The 19,986-nt window shown below is 42.1% G+C and overlaps 1 protein-coding gene across 1 annotated transcript in view; it reads right to left on the bottom strand.

Moving 5' to 3' along the window:
* Positions 1–215: 215 nt before the first annotated feature.
* Positions 216–19,986, bottom strand: part of MARCHF9 (membrane associated ring-CH-type finger 9) — a 262,551-nt gene continuing 242,780 nt past the window's right edge. The window contains exon 5 of the mRNA XM_075334479.1: positions 216–1,366. Within this exon, the coding sequence (XP_075190594.1) occupies positions 1,038–1,366 (329 nt within the window). The 3' untranslated portion in view covers positions 216–1,037. The remainder of the gene's footprint in view (positions 1,367–19,986) is intronic.

Here is a 19,986-nt window from a genome sequence, read left to right as displayed (position 1 = left end):
AAGGAAAAGAATGTCGCCGTTTTAAAGAAAAGCAGATGATTTGTTTTAATCCCAGACAACAATTTTAAGCTTGGCTTTGATTTCTCTGTTTTAGATGAAAGTATGTTATTTGATATGCACTAAAAACGAAACTAATGTTAAAGTATGGAAATGATCAGTCAAACAAGCAACAATGTGACACCCGTGCATCATCATACACAGACATACAAGTGCAAAAGTTACAGGAAAAACCTGATGCCTTTAATTTTACATCCCAGTATGTGAGTAAGAAGAGAAAAAGAAAAGAAATGTAGTTGGAGACTATTTGCATATAAATATTTTTTTCTTTATCCTCCCGCAGGGAGAAGAGAGGAAAAAAAATTACATTTACTCATGCAAAAAATGTAAAACCAGGGAACGTATAAGCGTCTTATTGCAAAGATCCCATTTTGCCGTAAAAATATGTTTTATTGCACCTATTCATCGCTTAGAAAGTTGTGAACCACTTCGGAGTCTTTTTGTATTTTTCTGCTGTTTTACCCTTGTGTTTAGGCATTTCTTACAATCACTTCCGTAATTGTATCTTTTTCGTTTAGGTTTTGTATCCTATGGTTTTCTTTGATGTTGTCATCCCTTAAAGCTGAGGTAAAAAAGTTAAGACTTGGTTCTTGTAATGACTTTTTTTTTTAAACGCTGGCTTGTGCTTTCGACGTATTTCAACGTTTCAAGTGACATTTGTTTAAGTCGACGACATTTACTTCAGGGAACCCTACCGTTTCAATTCGGACTGGCAGAATTTGTAGAGGATAAGACGCACAGAAAAGTATTACAGGATAAAAGGCCCAACTTTTAAAAAATAAAAATCAGGGCGTTTTGTATATTAACACAGTTGGCCAAAATGCACTGATAGGCCGGCGCCTCAGGGATCAGAATTCGCTGTTTTCTCCAGCAAAACAAAGCTCTTTTCTTTCCCCCTCTGATACCAGTGCAGTCGTGGTATTAGTAAAGCCAGTGAAGGATAGCAGCAAACCATTGCCTTCAACAATTCGGACAATTTCTCATACCGTTGTCACTCTCATCACCACCTCTCTGTTGGAGTTTGAGCTATTTCGATGTTCATTAGGCCGCAGGTGGCTGAGGATGTGTAGGATTGTATAACCACAGTGATGGTTCAAAATAGTCCTAACCCGCTGGCTCCGCCCAGGGCCTCTATCATTGTGAGAAGAGTGATTCGTCCGTGAATTCCTTCCCCCAAGCTTTGTAGTCCCACTTATAGGTTCCCCAAGGTCCTTGGTTTTGTCGTAGTTCAGAACCTTCCATTGCTGATTCACAGCTTGCCATCGCTTGAAGATCCGATAGACCGACGATCCTTCGTGGATAATCAAACCTGTAAAATATGAATAAACATACGTGAGCATAACAGAAACACTGAGATGTCCACAGTATTTCATTACAACCATATACATTAGATGGCCGTCAGCCGAACGATGCTTTGGCCAGTCATTTGTCCAACAGCTATCTTATCTGACTCTCCCATACACTGGAATGCTCTTTCAACCGAGTGCTCCTGTGTTCTTTTCAAGAAAGTTTACGATGAACATATCTGCTGATGGCTCATCTCTAAGAGAACAATGCGATTGCCAGTGCGATAATGTGGCATTCCCGATCAACAACTCCTCTGACAATTAGTTGGCCGGCGCCACCATACTCATTATAGTGTCGGCCGAACCCATTGAGATTGGCAGGTTCGGCCAACATTACTCTAATGTGCATGGGTGCCTTACACTAAAATCTACCAGAAGAACTTTACAGGTCCTTCAAGGCCCAATACACATTAAATTTAGGTAAGACAATCCCACCAATATCAGTGAAAAAGGAGGGGGGCCCCTAATTGTTTCCTCACACAGATGAAATTGGGGAAAATAAGATAATTATGATAGAAGTGTCTGGGAATTTCTTATTCCACTTTTCCCATGTAAAAACTTAGCCAAGCATTCAGGTGTATCAGGCGCTATCTAAGGTGTATGGGCACCTCTAACATTACTTATTTATTTTACTCCATTATATAGGGCCATTAATTTCACATCACTTTACAGACTTATCACTATCCACATTGGGGCTCATAATCTAAATTCCTATCACTATCTTTGGAATCATGATTTAACAGAAGCTAAAAATGGATGATAAAAGGTGCGCCAATAGGATCTTACCGGGGAGAGAAAAGGAAGGAAGGACACAGGTACTGCTCACCTAGAGGGGTTGTGTAAGTTACAACAATCTATATGGGAATAGATAAGCCACAGATGCTGTCTTCTCATGTGCGGATCCAAGCGAGTGTTACGGTTGCTGTGGCACTGGAGACTATGTTCGGATTTCTTGCTACTGCACATGTGCAAGCGCTGGAGACTAAGTCCTATCTTGGAGCCATTGCACATGTGCGGGTGACATCATCGCTGACACGAGGTCACATGTCTCAGACACCTTCTAAGCTGATTGGCCGCTGGTCATGTGCTTGTGACACGTGGTCACATGTCTCTGACACCTTCTATGCCGATTGGTCGCAGGTCATGTGCTTGTGACGCTTTGCTCGGTGATAGGCCAGCGTGACGTCATTGCTGTCATTCTGGCAGTGGATTGGCTCTGGTGTCCTCCATCTTGGATGAGGCACCGAGTCTATATAAGACCCTGACGCACGCCGCCCGGCGTTCAGTCCTCTTGGTTCCTGCATAGGAGTAGACGCTCTGTGCATGTCCCTTGCGGCACCTATTCTATCTAGGTGAGCGTTATCGGTAGGATAACGCTCTTGTACCTTGCAGCTTATGCTGTGGTCCTTATCCTCGCACGTTAGTGGAGCAGACATAGGCAGGTGCTTGCTGCACATGGTCTGACTGGGCCTTGTGGTTCTACTCTGAGGTGAGTGCTATCGGTAGGGTAGCGCTCCTGTACCTTTCAGCCGTACTATTGTCCGTGTCCTCGCACCTTAGTGGAGCGGACATAGGTAGGTTAGGTGGTCGTTGCCTTCTAGGGTAACGCTCCACTACGCTGCCTCCTGCAGCAGTCCGTATCCTCGCACACTAGGGGAGCGGTCATAGGCAGGAGTTTCAAGCTAGCAGCATTGCTGCTGTCCATATCCTTACACCACAAGTGGAGCGGACATAGGTAGGTGCCATATTGCACACACTACACCTAGTCTCTGTGACTGTTAACTGAGACAGGTGCTTTCACGCTCACAGATTGTGAGACTTCTATGCACTTTTTTTTGTTGTATTCATCACTCTTTTGCATTTCCACTCCTATGTTATTCTAATAAGGTAGTCGCTGTGACTTAAACAGTATACGCTGCTATTGGCCTTGGTGACACTGTGACGTAACAGTGTCAGTACCGCTTTGGTGGTACAGGTTTCCCCTATCCTCTGCCATACTCTGCAGCAGAGCTCTGCACGGTGGACCCTGACTGTCAGCCTTCCATTCCCTTATTATCCGACAGCCCCCGTAACAGCGAGTAGATAATGAGAGGGTTAAATGCCGCGCTGCGGTGCCAAAAAGAAAAAATCCAGTAAGTATTTTATGCGTTTCGGAGATTCCAGCTCTTTCTTCAGACAAAATCACAATTGATGTGATTGTGTCCGGAGAAGGACATGGAATCTCCAAAACGCGTCATACAATACTTACTGGATTTGTCTTTTTGGCACCACAGCGCGGCATTAACCCTTTCATTATCTACTCACTTGGATCTCATGATCTGACAGGGCCTAATATTCCATTTTCTGGGTGACAGTTCCAAAAGTAAATACTCAAAGTATTTAAATGAGATTTATGGTTTCAGAAAACTCTTGTCCCTGGCTGCTGATTGTTTATCTCACCCTTCCCTGGCCTAGTGCTGAGTCTCCATTGTTGCTCCCAGTGCCTATTGATGTCCGCTGCAGCCAATCAATGAGGTTAGCAGCATTAAGTGGCGCGTGCTTTCAACTCAGGCAGAGTTGCTGAGTTATTGGCTGCAGTGCTGTCAACAGGACGTCAGTGCTACCGGCAATAACAGACACCGGGAACGGCGATGGAGTCGCGGTGATGGACCCAAGGAGTAACAAACTTCAGCTGGGGGACAGAGGTATTCTGAAACTGTAAAACCCCTTTAAGGATCTGTCCAGATCATTACCTACAGTAGATTTCAACGTCTCACTGGCTCATAGAGCGAATGGAATGGCTACAGTATTCCAAATGTTTACACCAACCCATGAATTAAAATAAATTGCCTGTTCTTTCAGTGGGATATATTTTTGCAGGCGCATTACATATACCATTACTGGCGTCTTCTCAGGCTGAGCTGCTAAACTGCCAATTTTAGTATTTCTGCAAATAGCAAATGTCTCTACATCTTCACATAACGGTGTCAGCATAACACTGTTCAATGACACAGCATGGATTGTAAGCCACACTGGGGCTATTATTGTGTGACGGGGCTTCATTGCCAATTTATTGTCTTTCTGCACCGGTTTTATAACTGAATTACTCGTAGTTAGGCTAGAAAAGGGAAAGTTCTTTCACTGTTGTCTGGAAAGAACATTGGACCTCAGATGCGGCCCTTCAGTCCATCCAAGGGATGAAAATGACATTCAGCGTCCTGCGGCCTCCAGCTCGCAGTGGGGAGACGGTGCGGTTCCATTCCACTGCATTCTTTGCTATGCCTGTCTCAGTATTGGTAACGCAACTGCACTCATCCAACATCTACGATTAAATGGCAGAAATGGACAGTCACAAATTCCACTATTCTAAAGTGATGCAATATTGCCAGTCCAAGATGTGACTTTTTGATTAATTATAGCTTAATTTGGCGAAATTATCACTGATCATGAGAAAGATGGTTTCAAGTCACTGATTTAGTGCTTGATTGATACGTTTTCCCTGCACAACAGCCATTCTGGCCAGGGATCTGCAGCCCGTCCTATTCACTAGAATGGGGCAGAGCGGCACTTCCCTGTGCAGTGAGTACGAAACTCTGTTCTTAGGAGAGGGGAGGTCTCACACCCCACTGATCACAGAGGAATCGCAAATATTTGTATACAAGATAACTGTACAAAATGGTAAAACTGCTTTACATGGTACAGTTCATGTCCAGAGCTCTAAATAAAATATATTAAGGTACATGGACAGTATCCATGTATGTGCCGGCGCAGCCTCTGGTATAACAATTGCCCCCAACACATATTCACATGATGTACTTTCCACTAGTTTGAAAAGTGGTATTAAAAATGTAAAATGAATTGAAAATATGGTGGCGCATAAATGGCAGACTCCTCAATGTGTTCAGATACAGACCCCTTCCAGCATATACACATAAATATATAAAATGTGCACATACACATGTATGACATATACAGTGCTGGCCAAAAGTATTGGCACCCCTGCAATTCTGTCAGATAATACTCAGTCTCTTCTTGAAAATGATTGCAATCACAAATTCTTTGGTATTATCTTCATTTAATTTGTCTTCAATGAAAAAAAAAATTGTCATAAAGCCAAATTGGATATAATTCCACACTAAACATAAAAAAGGGGTGGACAAAAGAAAAAGGGGTGGACAAAAGTATTGGCACTGTTTGAAAAATCATGTGATGTTTCTCTAATTTGTGTAATTAACAGCACCTGTAACTTACCTGTGGCACCTAACAGGTGTTGGCAATAACTAAATTACACTTGCAGCCAGTTGACATGGATTAAAGTTGACTCAACCTCTGTCCTGTGTCCTTGTGTGTACCACATTGAGCATGGAGAAAAGAAAGAAGACCAAAGAACTGTCTGAGGACTTGAGAATCCAAATTGTGAGGAAGCATGAGCAATCTCAAGGCTACAAGTCCATCTCCAAAGACCTGAAAGTTCCTGTGTCTACGGTGCGCAGTGTCATCAAGAAGTTTAAAGCCCATGGCACTGTGGCTAACCTCCCTAGATGTGGAAGGAAAAGAAAAATTGACGAGAGATTTCAACGCAAGATTGTGCCGATGGTGGATAAAGAACCTCGACTGACATCCAAACAAGTTCAAGCTGCCCTGCAGTCCAAGGGTACGACAGTGTCAACCCATACTATCCATCGGCATCTGAATGAAAAGAGACTGTATGGTAGGATACCCAGGAAGACCCCACTTCTTACCCCGAGACATAAAAACCTAAGAAAGCCTAAAACGTTTTGGAAGAATGTTCTCTGGTCAGATGAGACAAAAGTAGAGCTTTTTGGGAAAAGCCATCAACATAGAGTTTACAGGAAAAAAAAAGGCATTCAAAGAAAAGAACACGGTCCCTACAGTCAAACATGGCGGAGGTTCCCTAATGTTTTGGGGTTGCTTTGCTGCCTCTGGCACTGGACTGCTTGACCGTGTGCATGGCATTATGAAGTCTGAAGACTACCAACAAATTTTGCAGCATAATGTAGGGCCCAGTGTGAGAAAGCTGGGTCTTCCTCAGAGGTCATGGGTCTTCCAGCAGGACAATGACCCAAAACACACTTCAAAAAGCAGTAGAAAATGGTTTGAGCGAAAGCACTGGAGACTACTAAAGTGGCCAGCAATGAATCCAGACCTGAATCCCATAGAACACCTGTGGAGAGATCTCAAAATGGCAGTTTGGAGAAGGCACCCTTCAAATCTCAGGGACCTGGAGCAGTTTGCCAAAGAAGAATAGTCTAAAATTCCAGCAGAGCATTGTAAGAAACTCATTGATAGTTACCGGAAGCGGTTATTCACAGTTATTTTGGCTACAGGTTATGCAACCAAGTATTAGGCTAAGGGTGCCAATACTTTTGTCTGGCCCATTTTTGGAGTTTTGTGTGAAATGATCAATGATTTGATTTTTGTTTCATTCTCTTTTGTGTTTTTTCATTACAAGCAAAATAAATGAAGATAATAATACCAAAGAATTTGTGATTGCAATCATTTTCAAGAAGAAACTGAGTATTATCTGACAGAATTGCAGGGGTGCCAATACTTTTGGCCAGCACTGTATGCCCAGGTATATAGTATACACATAAATATATAAAATAAGCACATACACTTGTATAACGTTCTATATGCACAGATATATACACAGGAATATCTAAAATGTGCACATACACATGTATGACGTTATATATGCCCAGGTATATACACATAAATACATACATTTTGCACACACACGCATATACACATTTCACACACACACATGAACCAACACATTCTGCACCATTACACATTATCTGCACATATACAGGTTATATATATATATATATATATATATATATATATATATATATATAAGTTCTCCCCGTGTTTGCGTGGGTTTCCTCCGGCTTCTCCGGTTTCCTCCCACACTCCAAAACATACTGATAGGGAGTTTAGACTGTGAGCCCCAATGGGGACAGTGTTGCCAATGTATGTAAAGCTCTGTGGAATTAATAGCGCTATATAAGTGAATAAATATTATTATATTATTATAATCCAGCATTATGGGCGAGGGGAATGAAATTTTTGCTGTTTTCACTTTATCTGACTTTCTATACCTTTTACTCTCTTCAGCGAAAAAAGACATGTAATGTTTCACTATTAACGTTTGCCACTTGTCTACTTAACATCAGCACCATTTTTTAAAAAACATTTTTGTTAGAAAGCTATAAGAGTTAAACGTTTATGAGCAACTTCTAATTTTTACAACAAAATTTATAAATCCATTTTTTTGTATTTTTTTTAGGGACCACATTCCCTTTTAAGTGACTTTGAGGGGCATAAGTAACAAAAAAATACCAAAAACTGTCAGCATTTTAAAAACTGCACCCCTCAAAGTGCTCAAAATCACATCATATAAGCTTATTAACCTTTAGGTGCTTCACAGGAAGACAGCAATGTGGAAGGAAAAAAAAATGTAATTTTTCCTACAAAAAAGGTTACTCTAGCCCCAAATTTTTTATTTTCACAAAGGTATCAGGATAAAGTGCAATTTGTTGTGCAATTTCTCCTAAGTATGCCAGTACCCCATATGTGGTGGAAAACTACTGTTTGGGCGCTAGGCTGAAAAGGATTTGAGGAAAATGGACCCAGCACTGAAAATCCAAAAACTTAAAATTGAAAAAACTTTATTGGACATCTAAAACCCTAGGCCCTAGGCTATCCCTAACCTTCAGATTACCCCTAATGGTGGAGATGCCAGAGTCTCATGCCTTACTATTCATCTGTCCAGAACTAAATTGTGCGCAGGAGTGTGATGGCAAAACACAAAGACAGGCAGGGAAAGACCAAAACTCTGACAAACTGCAAACTCAAAAGAACAAACAGTAAGAAACAAAGGAGAAAACCAGGAAGAGTAAGGCAGCAACAAAAGGTTAACAAGGGTTAACAGCACAACCACTCACAGCAATGAAGTGCTACAACCAGCAGTAAGTATGGATCACAACACCTCACCAGACCAGTACAGAGAAGCTATAGCTGGCATTAATGCAATAGTCCAGCCAGCATATATAGGAGGGGAGTGAATGTGACTGGCTCCCCCACACCATGTGACCAAAGATGATTAACAACCAGCCCAGCAAAAATTAACTCTTGCTAGCCTGTCTATGAACTACAAGTCTGTGGGTCGACGCCCGAGTCTCCCTGCGCTGGTCACACACATCAGAGAAGTTAGCAGGCCGAAACGTGCCAGAATCTTTCCACTGATCCTGATGCCGCCATGACACTTGATGATGTTTGTAAAAATCTCTTTGCGACATTTTGAAGGCATAGGGTAGTCACACCAGATAATTTGATTGCAATTTCTTTTTTGCATAAAAGGGAAAAACTGAGTTTAATATGGCCATACATAGTAAGAAAGACATGAAAGAGTATACATTTTTTATTTTAATCACAAAATACAGACAGATAGGGGCGCTGTCATAGGAGGTGAATTGATAAAAGACAACAGTGGCTTGGAAATACAGAAGAGTCAGAGGTATCCCATACTATGACCTCAACAGCATATAATAAATATAGGGCAGTCCCAAAGTTACATAGGTAATAGATCACGCAGGGAATAAATTGTAAAAGAAGCCCTAAAAAGCGTGTATTATAAAAAGATTACATGCCCTGTGACATAAGGTGGGACAAACGCTTACCCATAATAAAGTGCCAGTGCAGATGCTGCATCAAGGGTCCAGTAGAAAGGGGGGAAGCCCCGATGCGTTTCGCAAGAGTGCCCCCCGAGGAAGCACTCTTGCAAAACGCATCGGGGCTTCCCCCCTTTCTACTGGACCCTTGATGCAGCATCTGCACTGGCACTTTATTATGGGCAAGCGTTTGTCCCACCTTATGTCACAGGGCATGTAATCTTTTTATAATACACGCTTTTTAGGGCTTCTTTTACAATTTATTCCCTGCGTGATCTATTACCTATGTAACTTTGGGACTGCCCTATATTTATTATATGCTGCTGAGGTCATAGTATGGGATACCTCTGACTCTTCTGTATTTCCAAGCCACTGTTGTGTTTTATCAATTCACCTCCTATGACAGTGCCCTTATCTGTATTTTGTGATTAAAATAAAAAATGTATTTATACTCTATGGGTGCACCTTTCATGTCTTTCTTACTATGTATGGCCATATTAAACTCAGTTTTTCCCTTTTATGCATTATTATATTGAGTGGCCATTTACATGCTACTAGAATTCCATCTGTTGCTTTTTCCTCTTGTTCATTAATGCAATTTCTCTTTTGTCTATCCTCCTTAAATTTTTGTTCAATGTTAAAAAATAAACTAATACCACTTCTATTTTTTTAAAGCTTTGTTTTCAGCTTTTTTTTCACACTTAGCTAAATTTTTTTCAACAGTACTTTACTTTAGAATATTTTAACAAAATATCATCATGAACAAAGGTTTTTATTATTATCATCAACATTGTACAGAGCTAGTAAATGGCTGGCCCATTGGAATAAACCAGAACTTTGTACTTCAGCTCCAGTAACCAACTTTTTTAGATTGTAAGCTCTTGTGTACTATATCCTTCTATATCATTCCAATTGATGGCAAAGCACACTGTCATTAACCACCGAACAAAGGGAACATTCAGACTTGTATAAGTTACTATGTGCATGATAATATAGACAGTTCCATGCAATATTTTGTTCTCCTCTGTCAGATATATTCTGTGATATAGAGGTGACTTTCAGATAGAGGGGAAATATAAGAGATATGAGCACTAAAGGATCCGTCTGAAAAGCGGTTTATATTCCTGGCTGTTTTATTGCTCCTTTAACTTCACATAGAGTTTCCTGTAAATTTTGCATAAACCCACTGCAATAACATCCCCTCTCTAAATGCAGCACCTTCTCCTTCAGTTTTACTGGAAATGGAATAACAACTAATATGTCGCTTGTCTAATTAAAATTTTATGCAGTAGTCAGCTAACCAGAAAATTACTTCACTGTCATAAATCACAACTTTATTTGGGGAGTCAGAACCACAACAAGATCATTACTCACATACAGCTGATTTGATAAAGAGTAATGCAATGTATCATGACAGCCTATACGTGTTTATAAGCCTACAAGCTGAATAATGTATGGAAAGCTCTGCTATATGTCCTCCAATATTATACTATGTATAACTTATTAGGTCACTGCTTGTCCTCTAGCAAAGGCATACGTACATAGATGTGCCCCTTTATCAATGGCATCGCTGGATTAGGAAAACTAGCCCTAGAAGTCACACGAACAACTTAAAGGGAATGGGTCATCAGAAAATCACAAATTATTTTAAGTTTTTGAATCATGGGCATTAAAAAAAATAAAATGTTTTTCATTTCATATTCCAATCATAATTTAAAAAAAATAGTAATCTTGTAATTTTCACTGTGGCCACTGGGGCTTTTTTTTTGCTCTCACTTCCTGTTCTTTAGGGAAGGTAACACCTGCATATACAGGATCCACCAATCACATTGAGCGATGTCACAGCCAATCCATCCCCTCCCTTCACAATGACTTTTGCACATACTCATTGTACACTTCAATACAAAAGATTGTATCAGGGTACATGTGTTAAGGCCGCTTTACAAGCAGTGACATCGCTAACGAGATATCCCTGGGGTCACGGAATTCGTGACGCACATCCGGCCTCGTTAGCGAAGTTGTTGCATGTGACACCTACCAGCGACCGCTAACGATCCGAAAAACGACAAAAATCGTTGATTGTTGACACGTCGTTTCTTTCCCAAATATCGTTGCTGGTGCTGGACGCAGGTTGTTCGTCGTTCCTGAGACAGCAAACATCGCTATGTGTGACACCCCGGGAATGACGAACAACAACGTACCTGCGTCCTCCGGCAACGAGGTGGGAGTAACGTTCATGCGGCTGCTCTCTGCCCCTCCTCTTCTATTGGTGGCCCACTGTGTGACGTCGCTGTGACGGCGCACGAACCTCCCCCTTAACAAGAGGCTGTTCGCTGTCCACAGCGACGTCGCGAGGAAGGTAAGTACGTTAGACCCATCCTAGCAATATTGTTCACCACAGGCAGCGATTTGCCCGTGACGCACAAACGACGGGGGCGGGTGCGATCGCTAGCTAGTCTTTAGTCTCTGAGACAAAATTAAAGCCCTAGTGGCCAGTGAGACAAATGTGTAAGATTTTTTTTTTTATAGTTTTAATAAACATTGTGCTATGTTAAAAAAGAAAGAAACATTTCCAACATTTCAAAAAAATACACAGAACTGATTTAATCAATAGGTAATTTTCCAATTCTATCTTCCCTTTAAGTCTACCAAGTGCTATGGCATTGTTTGGGAAGGTGGGGTGTGCTAGTGTCATTAGGGCCTCTATTGGTCAATCATATATGTTCAATGATTTCTATATGCACCCAGTACACCTACATTTGTACACCAATTTTTATAAAGTGGGCTCATCTTAAAAAAAATAAAAGCCAAATAATACTTTTTTTTATAATCATGCCACTGTGTCTTTAGGAGAGTTGGCAATGAGAAGTCATAATAAATTGATTACTGTTTTACATAATTTAACTATATACATCAAAATAATAATTGTTAGCTTTAAAGGAAACAAACAACATTGCCAGGACGTTGAATCTGCTCCTGTACCCCGTCGTGTTCGGTACCGGTCAGTTCTTTTGGACCTTCTGGTGCCGACAGTCCTCCTAGACTATGTCCGTCGCACTCTTTTCCAATGTCACTGCCACCGGTCCCCGACTCCTCTCGTCCCGGACTACTGTCTGCAACCCAACCATGGTTGTTCTAGCTCCCCGGGAGCTAACACTCCCCAGCTCCTCTCTCCTTGAGGGTTCTCACTCGACTCACTAGACTGTCCCTCCTACCAGTCTGCCTGACCCCTAGGTGGGTGTTCCTTTTCCAGCTAGACCAACCCACTGGTGTGTCTGACAGGTCGTGATGTGAGGTGTTGATTGGGATTTGTGGTGCTGATGGAGGTGACACCGGTTTCTGGGAACCTGGAACCAGGGGGGGTAGGCCCTGCATGCTGAATGAACAGGATGCAGTTCCCTGTAGCACCAGGTGCCTGGTATGAAGACAAGGGTAAGTCACAACAGGGCCAGTTGTGGACTGGCCTTGTAAGGGCGGGAGCTTGTGGGGAGTAGAAGGGTGAGCTTAGTCCCTAACAAGGTCAGTGACCGGACCTCCACCCCCACTTTGCCGGAATTTGGATCAAAGAACACAGGAGAAATTCGATCCACCATCTGAGATAAGAAGATCGGGGTGAGATCTTTCCACTTTTGAGTGGTTCTCTGTAATATCTTTCACTGCTATGTTTTGTATTAATGGGTATTGTTACAATCTAGAAAGTATATTATTAGGGCACTAATCACACACTAGGGTGGTTGTGGTATCACATCCATTATGCAGTGTTTCTGCAGCGATTTGACGCGCACATGAGCTGTCAAATCCCTGCAGAAATTTCTGCAGGGACACGACGCAACGTGCTCACACAGCCTAAAGGCAAAAATTCTGATTGTGTCAGAACGGCTGCACCTAGTAATCTAAGTGATACACCGACGGATTCAGAATCTCTTTGTCTACATCATGCTGCTCTCAGATGAGGTAGCAAAAACCTGCTGACAGATTCCCTTTAAGAATTAAAGACATGGGCACATTTTTTATGGAGAAAAAAAAATAGACCTATCTTACACAGAACCCCAAAACTCCAAGTAGACAATTAAAGATGTAAAGTCTTTACAATAATGTAGTATAGCAGCAAAATGTAGTAGTAGCTGTTAATTTACACTCTTTTCTAAGCAGGCACATTGAACGTACGAATAGGTGGAGAATTTCTCTACTCCAGACGAGTGTAATATAAATCATGTATGGTTGTCCTGATTCTGTGGAAGTGCATTTGCAGGGGGCCATCGTTCATGCAGTTTGGTTTAAATGAAAATGTCAGACTATAAATATATCTACTATATATACGACTGTAAGTTTAATACGACAGTCCAAACCAACCTAGAAATAAACTACTTTGGGGCAAATGCATAATGTATCCTAGGACCCTGAGGCCGGACAAATCCCAAGAGCTAAGGGGCAACGACAAGGAACCAAAGTACTGGTAACATCCAACGTTTGGGTGTAATTTCTATGACTACCAGCTCATTCTCATTAAAGGGGTATTCCCATCTCCAAGATCTTATCCCAATATGTAATAGGTGTAATAATAACAATAATAATATTATTATTAACAAATACCTAAATTAGAAATGTAGTATAGTTCTTCTGATTCACTATGTCACTTACCTCATGTTCAGGGCATCGCAGGACCTTAGGTATCTATGGTTACAACCACGGTCACAGTTAGCTAGTTGCTTGTGGTCATAACCATGGATACCTAAGGTCCTGCAATGCCCTGTACATGAGGAAAGCGACATAGTGATTCAGAAGAACTATACTACATTTCTAATTGGAGGTATTTGCTAATATTAAAATTATTGCACCTACTACATATTGGGATAGGATCTTGGAGATGGGAATACCCCTTTAAATATGTTGCTGGATCTTTAAATTCTTAAAATTGTTACCTAAAATATCTATTATCTACAACCTTTTAAGGCCTCATTTTATGCTTAAATCTGGCCATACACTTTCAACACCCATCAGCCTTTCATAAAGCCAAAGACAAAGGCCCAGCACACCCGTTAGTATAGGTGTGATATGCAGGTGCACATGTACGCTGTGGCCATTAACAAACATAATCTAAAATGAAAACATAATGCGTAGGCACCCGGCAGTCAGTGAGTAAATAGTAACACATGTAAAAAATTATTGTGCACTTAGTTGAGATTTTTTGACACACACAGCGGCAAGGTGTACCTAATCGGGATAGTCGGTACTCTAGTAACTCACCTTGCTAAGTGCCAGCAGGCCTCAAAATAGATGGGGGCAGAGCTAGTTTGTCCTGTTCTGACCCCATCTATCTAGAGGCCTGCTGGCACATAGCGAGTTACTAGACCTAAGGAGCATCCTGACTGGGTACATCTTGTTGCGGTGGGATGGCTTTTATGCTTTTTTGATCGAAAAAAAATGTCACACATTACCTACATCCTCTACATTAGTTAGTCTAGAACAAGGCAATGCTTATATCAAGTATTAATTGGGCATACATTACACAATTTTGTGTACTTCGCATTGAAGTTTGCTGAGGGTAACACTAGTATTCTGACCAGATTTTTACTACATGAGATAAATGCTTCAGCTTGCATTACCATTGGCTCTAGAGCGAGTATAATATTGCAGCTTTACAAAATAGCCAAGCTTCCACCAAACCCAGTGGATAATTGAGAACATTTATAACATACTATTAAGTGAATTGGTGACTTCATACGGTAATTCCCAACAATTACAATTTATCAGCAATTCTGTAGTTAGATGATAACTTTTTGGTTTGGGAAAAATCCTTTAATTAAAAGAAACATGAAATCTAAATACGATCTGTCAGAATTAACTTCTTGATGGTTTCAGGGAGCCACATATTCTTCTAGACTACAAAATAATACTGAATTAAAGGAGTTGTCCAGGAGTTAGATATTCATGCGCAATCTACAGGATAGGTCATCAATATCGAGTTGGGAAGGGTCCGACACATGGCACTGCCTCCATTCAGCTCCTTGTGGGGCCCATAGACCTGGACCACCACACTTCATTGGCTTCAATAGTAATTGAGCTGTAGTATCTGAGAATTGCCATCACACAGACTACAGAGCGGTGGTGTCCTGTACACGTGTTAATTCTAGATGCCATGGAATTTGCTAATAGCTGATCCATGTGGGTAACGGGTGTTGCTTCCCACCAATCAGATATTCATAACCAATTCTAATAAGCCGTCAATATCAAAGTCATCGACAACTCCTAATAAAGGGAGAAGCTTTACTTCAAGGCTACCCAGCTGTAGAATTATGAAGGATTGGTGTATACAGTTAAGAAAATTAATCTATCTGATCTATCTACCTAATAGCCATCTGAGCTAATCTATCTTTCTATCTGATCTAATCTATCTATCTATCAAAAATAATGGCGAAGCAGCAACAAAAAATATCAAATGGGTGCAAAGCTCTTTGAAGACATATGCTCCGGTCCAATGTTTAGGTTCTACAACAGAATGAAGCGTGAGAAAGAGTCTACTGTGGAAATGAAACGTTGCCACAGCCACATGGGCTAATAAAAAGGTCCTCTGATTTTGTTTGCATTGTGGCTAGGAGTGCCGCTGTCTTTATTTATCTGTCTATGTATCTAACTATTAGGCCACGCTCACACGAGCGTGAAAATCGGACGACTGCAATGTGAGAAAATCTCGCGTTGCACTCTGACCAATGTTAGTGAATGAGGGAGAGCAGTTGGTCAGCTTTTCTCACATGCAGATTCTGGATCTGAGAAAAGTCGCAACATGCTGCGATTTTCTGCGAGAGTCGTATCTCTCGCATCCATTCCAGTGTATGGGTGCGAGAGAAACATTGGACTGCACTCGGATGTTATCCCAGTGCAGTATATGCGCAGGCTGACAATGGAGGAGATGGGGGGATTAACCCCTCCCTCTCCTCCGCAGCGCCCTTCCTCAGACAACCCTCCTCAAGTTGTCTGTAACTGAAACGTCGGCACGACACATGGGCTAATGAGAGGTCCATCTTCTTTGTGATTTTCTGGAGTGCTACCTGTTCTATATGTCTAGCTACCTTCCATTGGATCATTGCATTGATGTAAGGCCTTGTACCCTATTTTTCTGTTTCTATCTATCTATCAGCAGACACAGACAGAAAAGGGCCCATGTCCAAGAACAATACATGGGCCTTTGTAGTCAAGTAGCTCATCTTGAGTTTAGCGGTAGAAATGGGCCCCTTATCTTTTGGGTCCCTATGCAGCTGTGTAGGTTGCATAATATGTCCGCCCCTCTATGTATCTATCTATCTATCCATCCAATCATTTATTCGTCTATGTCCGAAAACACACTTCCGCATAAAAAACGTACGTGTGACATGGTCCGTTTTTCGGGTCCATGTTCCATTTTTTTTGGGCATTTCTACGGTACGTATGGCATCCGTGTGATGACGTATGCTATCCGTGTTTGCGTGTAAAATGTCCGTGTGTGCGTGTAAAATGCCCGTGTATGTGTACGTGGAATGCCCGTGTGGAATGTCCGTGTGTGTGATGTAAAATGGTGTTGATACATGTCGGCTGACAGCAGACAGAGCCGCACGATCAGAATGAACTCGGGTGAACTTCACCCGACTTCATTGGCTCTGTCTGTGTCGCGTACTGATTAGCGGTCACCCGTGAAGGACTCACCGGTGACCGCTAATCCCCTGAGTGACTGTAGTGAGCAGCGCGATTAGCGCTGCAGTCACTCAGGTTACCCGCGGCTACCTGGATCCTCCACCCGAGAACGCAACTCACCTGTGACTTCATCGCTGTCACTCGGGTGACTTGCTGTCACAGGTGGAGGATCCACAGGTGGCCGCGAGTAACCCAATTGACAGCTCTGCTGATCGCGCTACTCACCTCAGTTGCTGCGTGGAGGTGACAGGAGCGGCGGAGTTCTACTGCAGCTCCTGTCACCTTCATGTAGCAGAGCTGGAAGTGATGCGGGACCTCCGTGGATTACGCCGGACATGGATGGGTATTTGGGGCATAATATATTGGTGAACAAAGGTATTTGTTATTGTTTATTATTTACAATAAAGGATTTTTTCACTGTGTGTGTTTATTAACTTTAACTTGCCGGTAAATCATTGGGGGTATCTCATAGACGCCTGCAATGATTAATCTTGGACTTATTGGCAGCTATGGGCTGCCGATAACTCCTTATTACCCCGATTGCCAACGCACCAGGGCAAATCTGGATGACCGGGTAGAGACCCAGAACTGTCGCATCTATTGTATGCGGCAATTCGGGGCGGCTGCTGGCTGATATTGTTAGGCTGGGGGGCTCCCCATAACGTGGGGCTCCCCATCCTGAGAATACCAGCCTTCAGCCGTATGGCTTTATCTTGGCTGGAATAAAAATTGGGGGGGGGAGCGCACGCCGTTTTTTTTAATTAATTATTTCACTGCACAGTATAGACCCGCCCACCGGCTGCTGTGATTGGGTGCAGTGAGACAGCTGTCACTCAGCGTGTGGGCGTGTCTCACTGCAACCAATCATAGGCGCCGGTGGGCGAGGGAAGCAGGGAATAGTAGATTGATTAATGAGCGGCCGGCATTTTCAAATGAATTGAAGCCGCATATTGGTAAGTATGAGCCGGGGGAAGAAAAAGACCGAGCGCCAATGTAAGTATGACTGAGAACAGCAGAAAAAAAGGTAAGTAGACTGACTTTAATAAAAAAGAAAAAAAAAAATAGATTGCTGGGTTAAAAACGCACACGGACGAAACGTGCAGAACACGGACATACTCCGTGTGCGGTCCGTGCAGGCACGGACCCCTAGACTATAGCGGGTCCATGCCTGCGTGCTGCCGGCCAAAAACGGGCATGTCGTCCGTGTATAAAACAGCACACACGTACTTACGACACGGACACACGTTCCGTGTGATTTTACGTGTGTGTGCCATTACCCATTGAATAACATGGGTCTCTGTGTCTCCGTGTCTCCGGTACGTGCAAAAACGTACCAAACATGTACCGGAAACACGGATGTCTGTTGCAGGCCTATCATAAAGCCTCACAGCAATTGCAGACACTATACTCAATCACAGAAAATGTATTTTGCGTTAAAAGAACACGTTTATGTTTTTCTATTGGATTTTCAATAGAAATGTATTTGGGAAGATCAAAAATATTCATGCTCATTTTATTTCCTCAGAAGAAATCCATGTGACTAATATAATGCAAATCAATGACCTCAAACAAGCGGTTCATGGTCTGTTTCCTGCACCGGCTTTTTAATTATTGCCTTAGCGGTGTATCTCTAGACAATGCAGCTATTTCTCAGCATTTTCACCGGTGAAGGCTTTTTTTTACTGAATTCTTAGAGATGACTTAGAGACCCCCAGGACCTCCCTTATCCCCTTCATTGTGCAGCTATTTGGGGCCTTTGTTACATGTACATTTTTGTATTTCATGACTATATTCCATAGCTGCTTCATCTTTGCGGTAACAGCTATAAGTGTTTGTTTTCTCTGGGAAGAATGCTTTAATGACACCTTTTTAGGAGAAAAACATAACGTATTGAAAAACTTTTACTATGTTTAGTTGAAGGGGGAGATAATAAAAAAAACAGCAATTTTACAATATTTTCAGCAGCTTATTCTTATTTTATTTTCTTTGCTCACCAATAACGTTATTCTGCGGGTCAGTATGGTTACAGCACATTTATACAAATGACTTTATGTATCACTAGTTTTGCATAATTAATAAAAAAAAAACTGTAAAAACCAAATAATTTGTTTTCTTATTGTCATATTCTGAGAGCCATAAGGTTGTTCTATTCTGCTGGCGGATTTATGTGAGGTCTTGTTTTATCCAGGATGAGTCATGTTTTCATTGGTACCATTTGGCGGTATGTGTGATTCTGGCAGCGCTTTATATCTGTTTTCTTGTGAGGCAAATGAATAAAAAATATAAAATAAAAAAAAAAGAATAAGGCTTTTACTATTTGGGCGAAATAAGACATCCCTTTAGGAGGGGTCATTATGGATACGCCAATGCCAATTTACCTTTCTTACATAAAGAAACTGGTGAGGGGGTAAAGGTGGCTTTTAACATTTTATTAAAGTTTTTTTTTTTCACTTTTTAAGGCTGCTTTCACACATCCGGTTTTTGCAGTACGGCTCAATAACCTATGCAACGGATGCGGCGGAAAAAACGGATCCGTTGCATAAGTTTATCCATGCGGCCCGTCCGTTTTTTGACGGATGCGGCTTGATACTGAGCATGCGCAGTGCAAAAAAACGCATCCGGCGTCCATAGGCTTGCATTGTAAATCACGGCGGATCCAGCGCGATGCGTTTTTTTCGCCGCACAAAAAAAATGTGCCAGGCAACGTTCCATCTGGCCGCCTCATGGGCTAGATATGCCGCATCTAGAAAAAAACGGACACAGCGCAAGGCCATGCGGCACAATACGGTGCTAATGCAAGTCCATGCGGAAAAAACGCAACCGGCGGCAAAAAAATAACTGTTGCGTTTTTTTTCCAAAGCGCCATATTGTGCCGCACAGGAAAAACCGGATGTGTGAAAGCAGCCTAATTTAGTTTCTCTAGACTTCTTGATATTCTCAATTGCTTAGTATTCTTACCTCCCTATCAGCCTCTGTCTGGGCATAACTAAGGGATTCAGGTGGCAGTCATGGAGGCCAATTTTAGGCCTGTGGCTGACATAACACTACCCGAGCACTCTGGAAATCGCTGACAGGGGTTAAACTACAAAGATCTGCTTTCTCACTCTCACTAATCCCCACAGATTCATTAGGGCACCTGGTGCTGGTCCCACAGGTACGGTGACAGTACCCATGAGATCCTCCATGATGTATACATCCATCACGAAACAGAATAAAGCCCAGCTCCTGATAGATATATACAT

The sequence above is a fragment of the Anomaloglossus baeobatrachus genome, chromosome 2, assembly GCF_048569485.1.
Source record: "Anomaloglossus baeobatrachus isolate aAnoBae1 chromosome 2, aAnoBae1.hap1, whole genome shotgun sequence".
NCBI classification, from domain to species: domain Eukaryota; kingdom Metazoa; phylum Chordata; class Amphibia; order Anura; family Aromobatidae; genus Anomaloglossus; species Anomaloglossus baeobatrachus.
The sequence above is the reverse complement of the archived record's forward strand: the minus strand, read 5'-3'. Positions and strand labels throughout refer to the sequence as shown.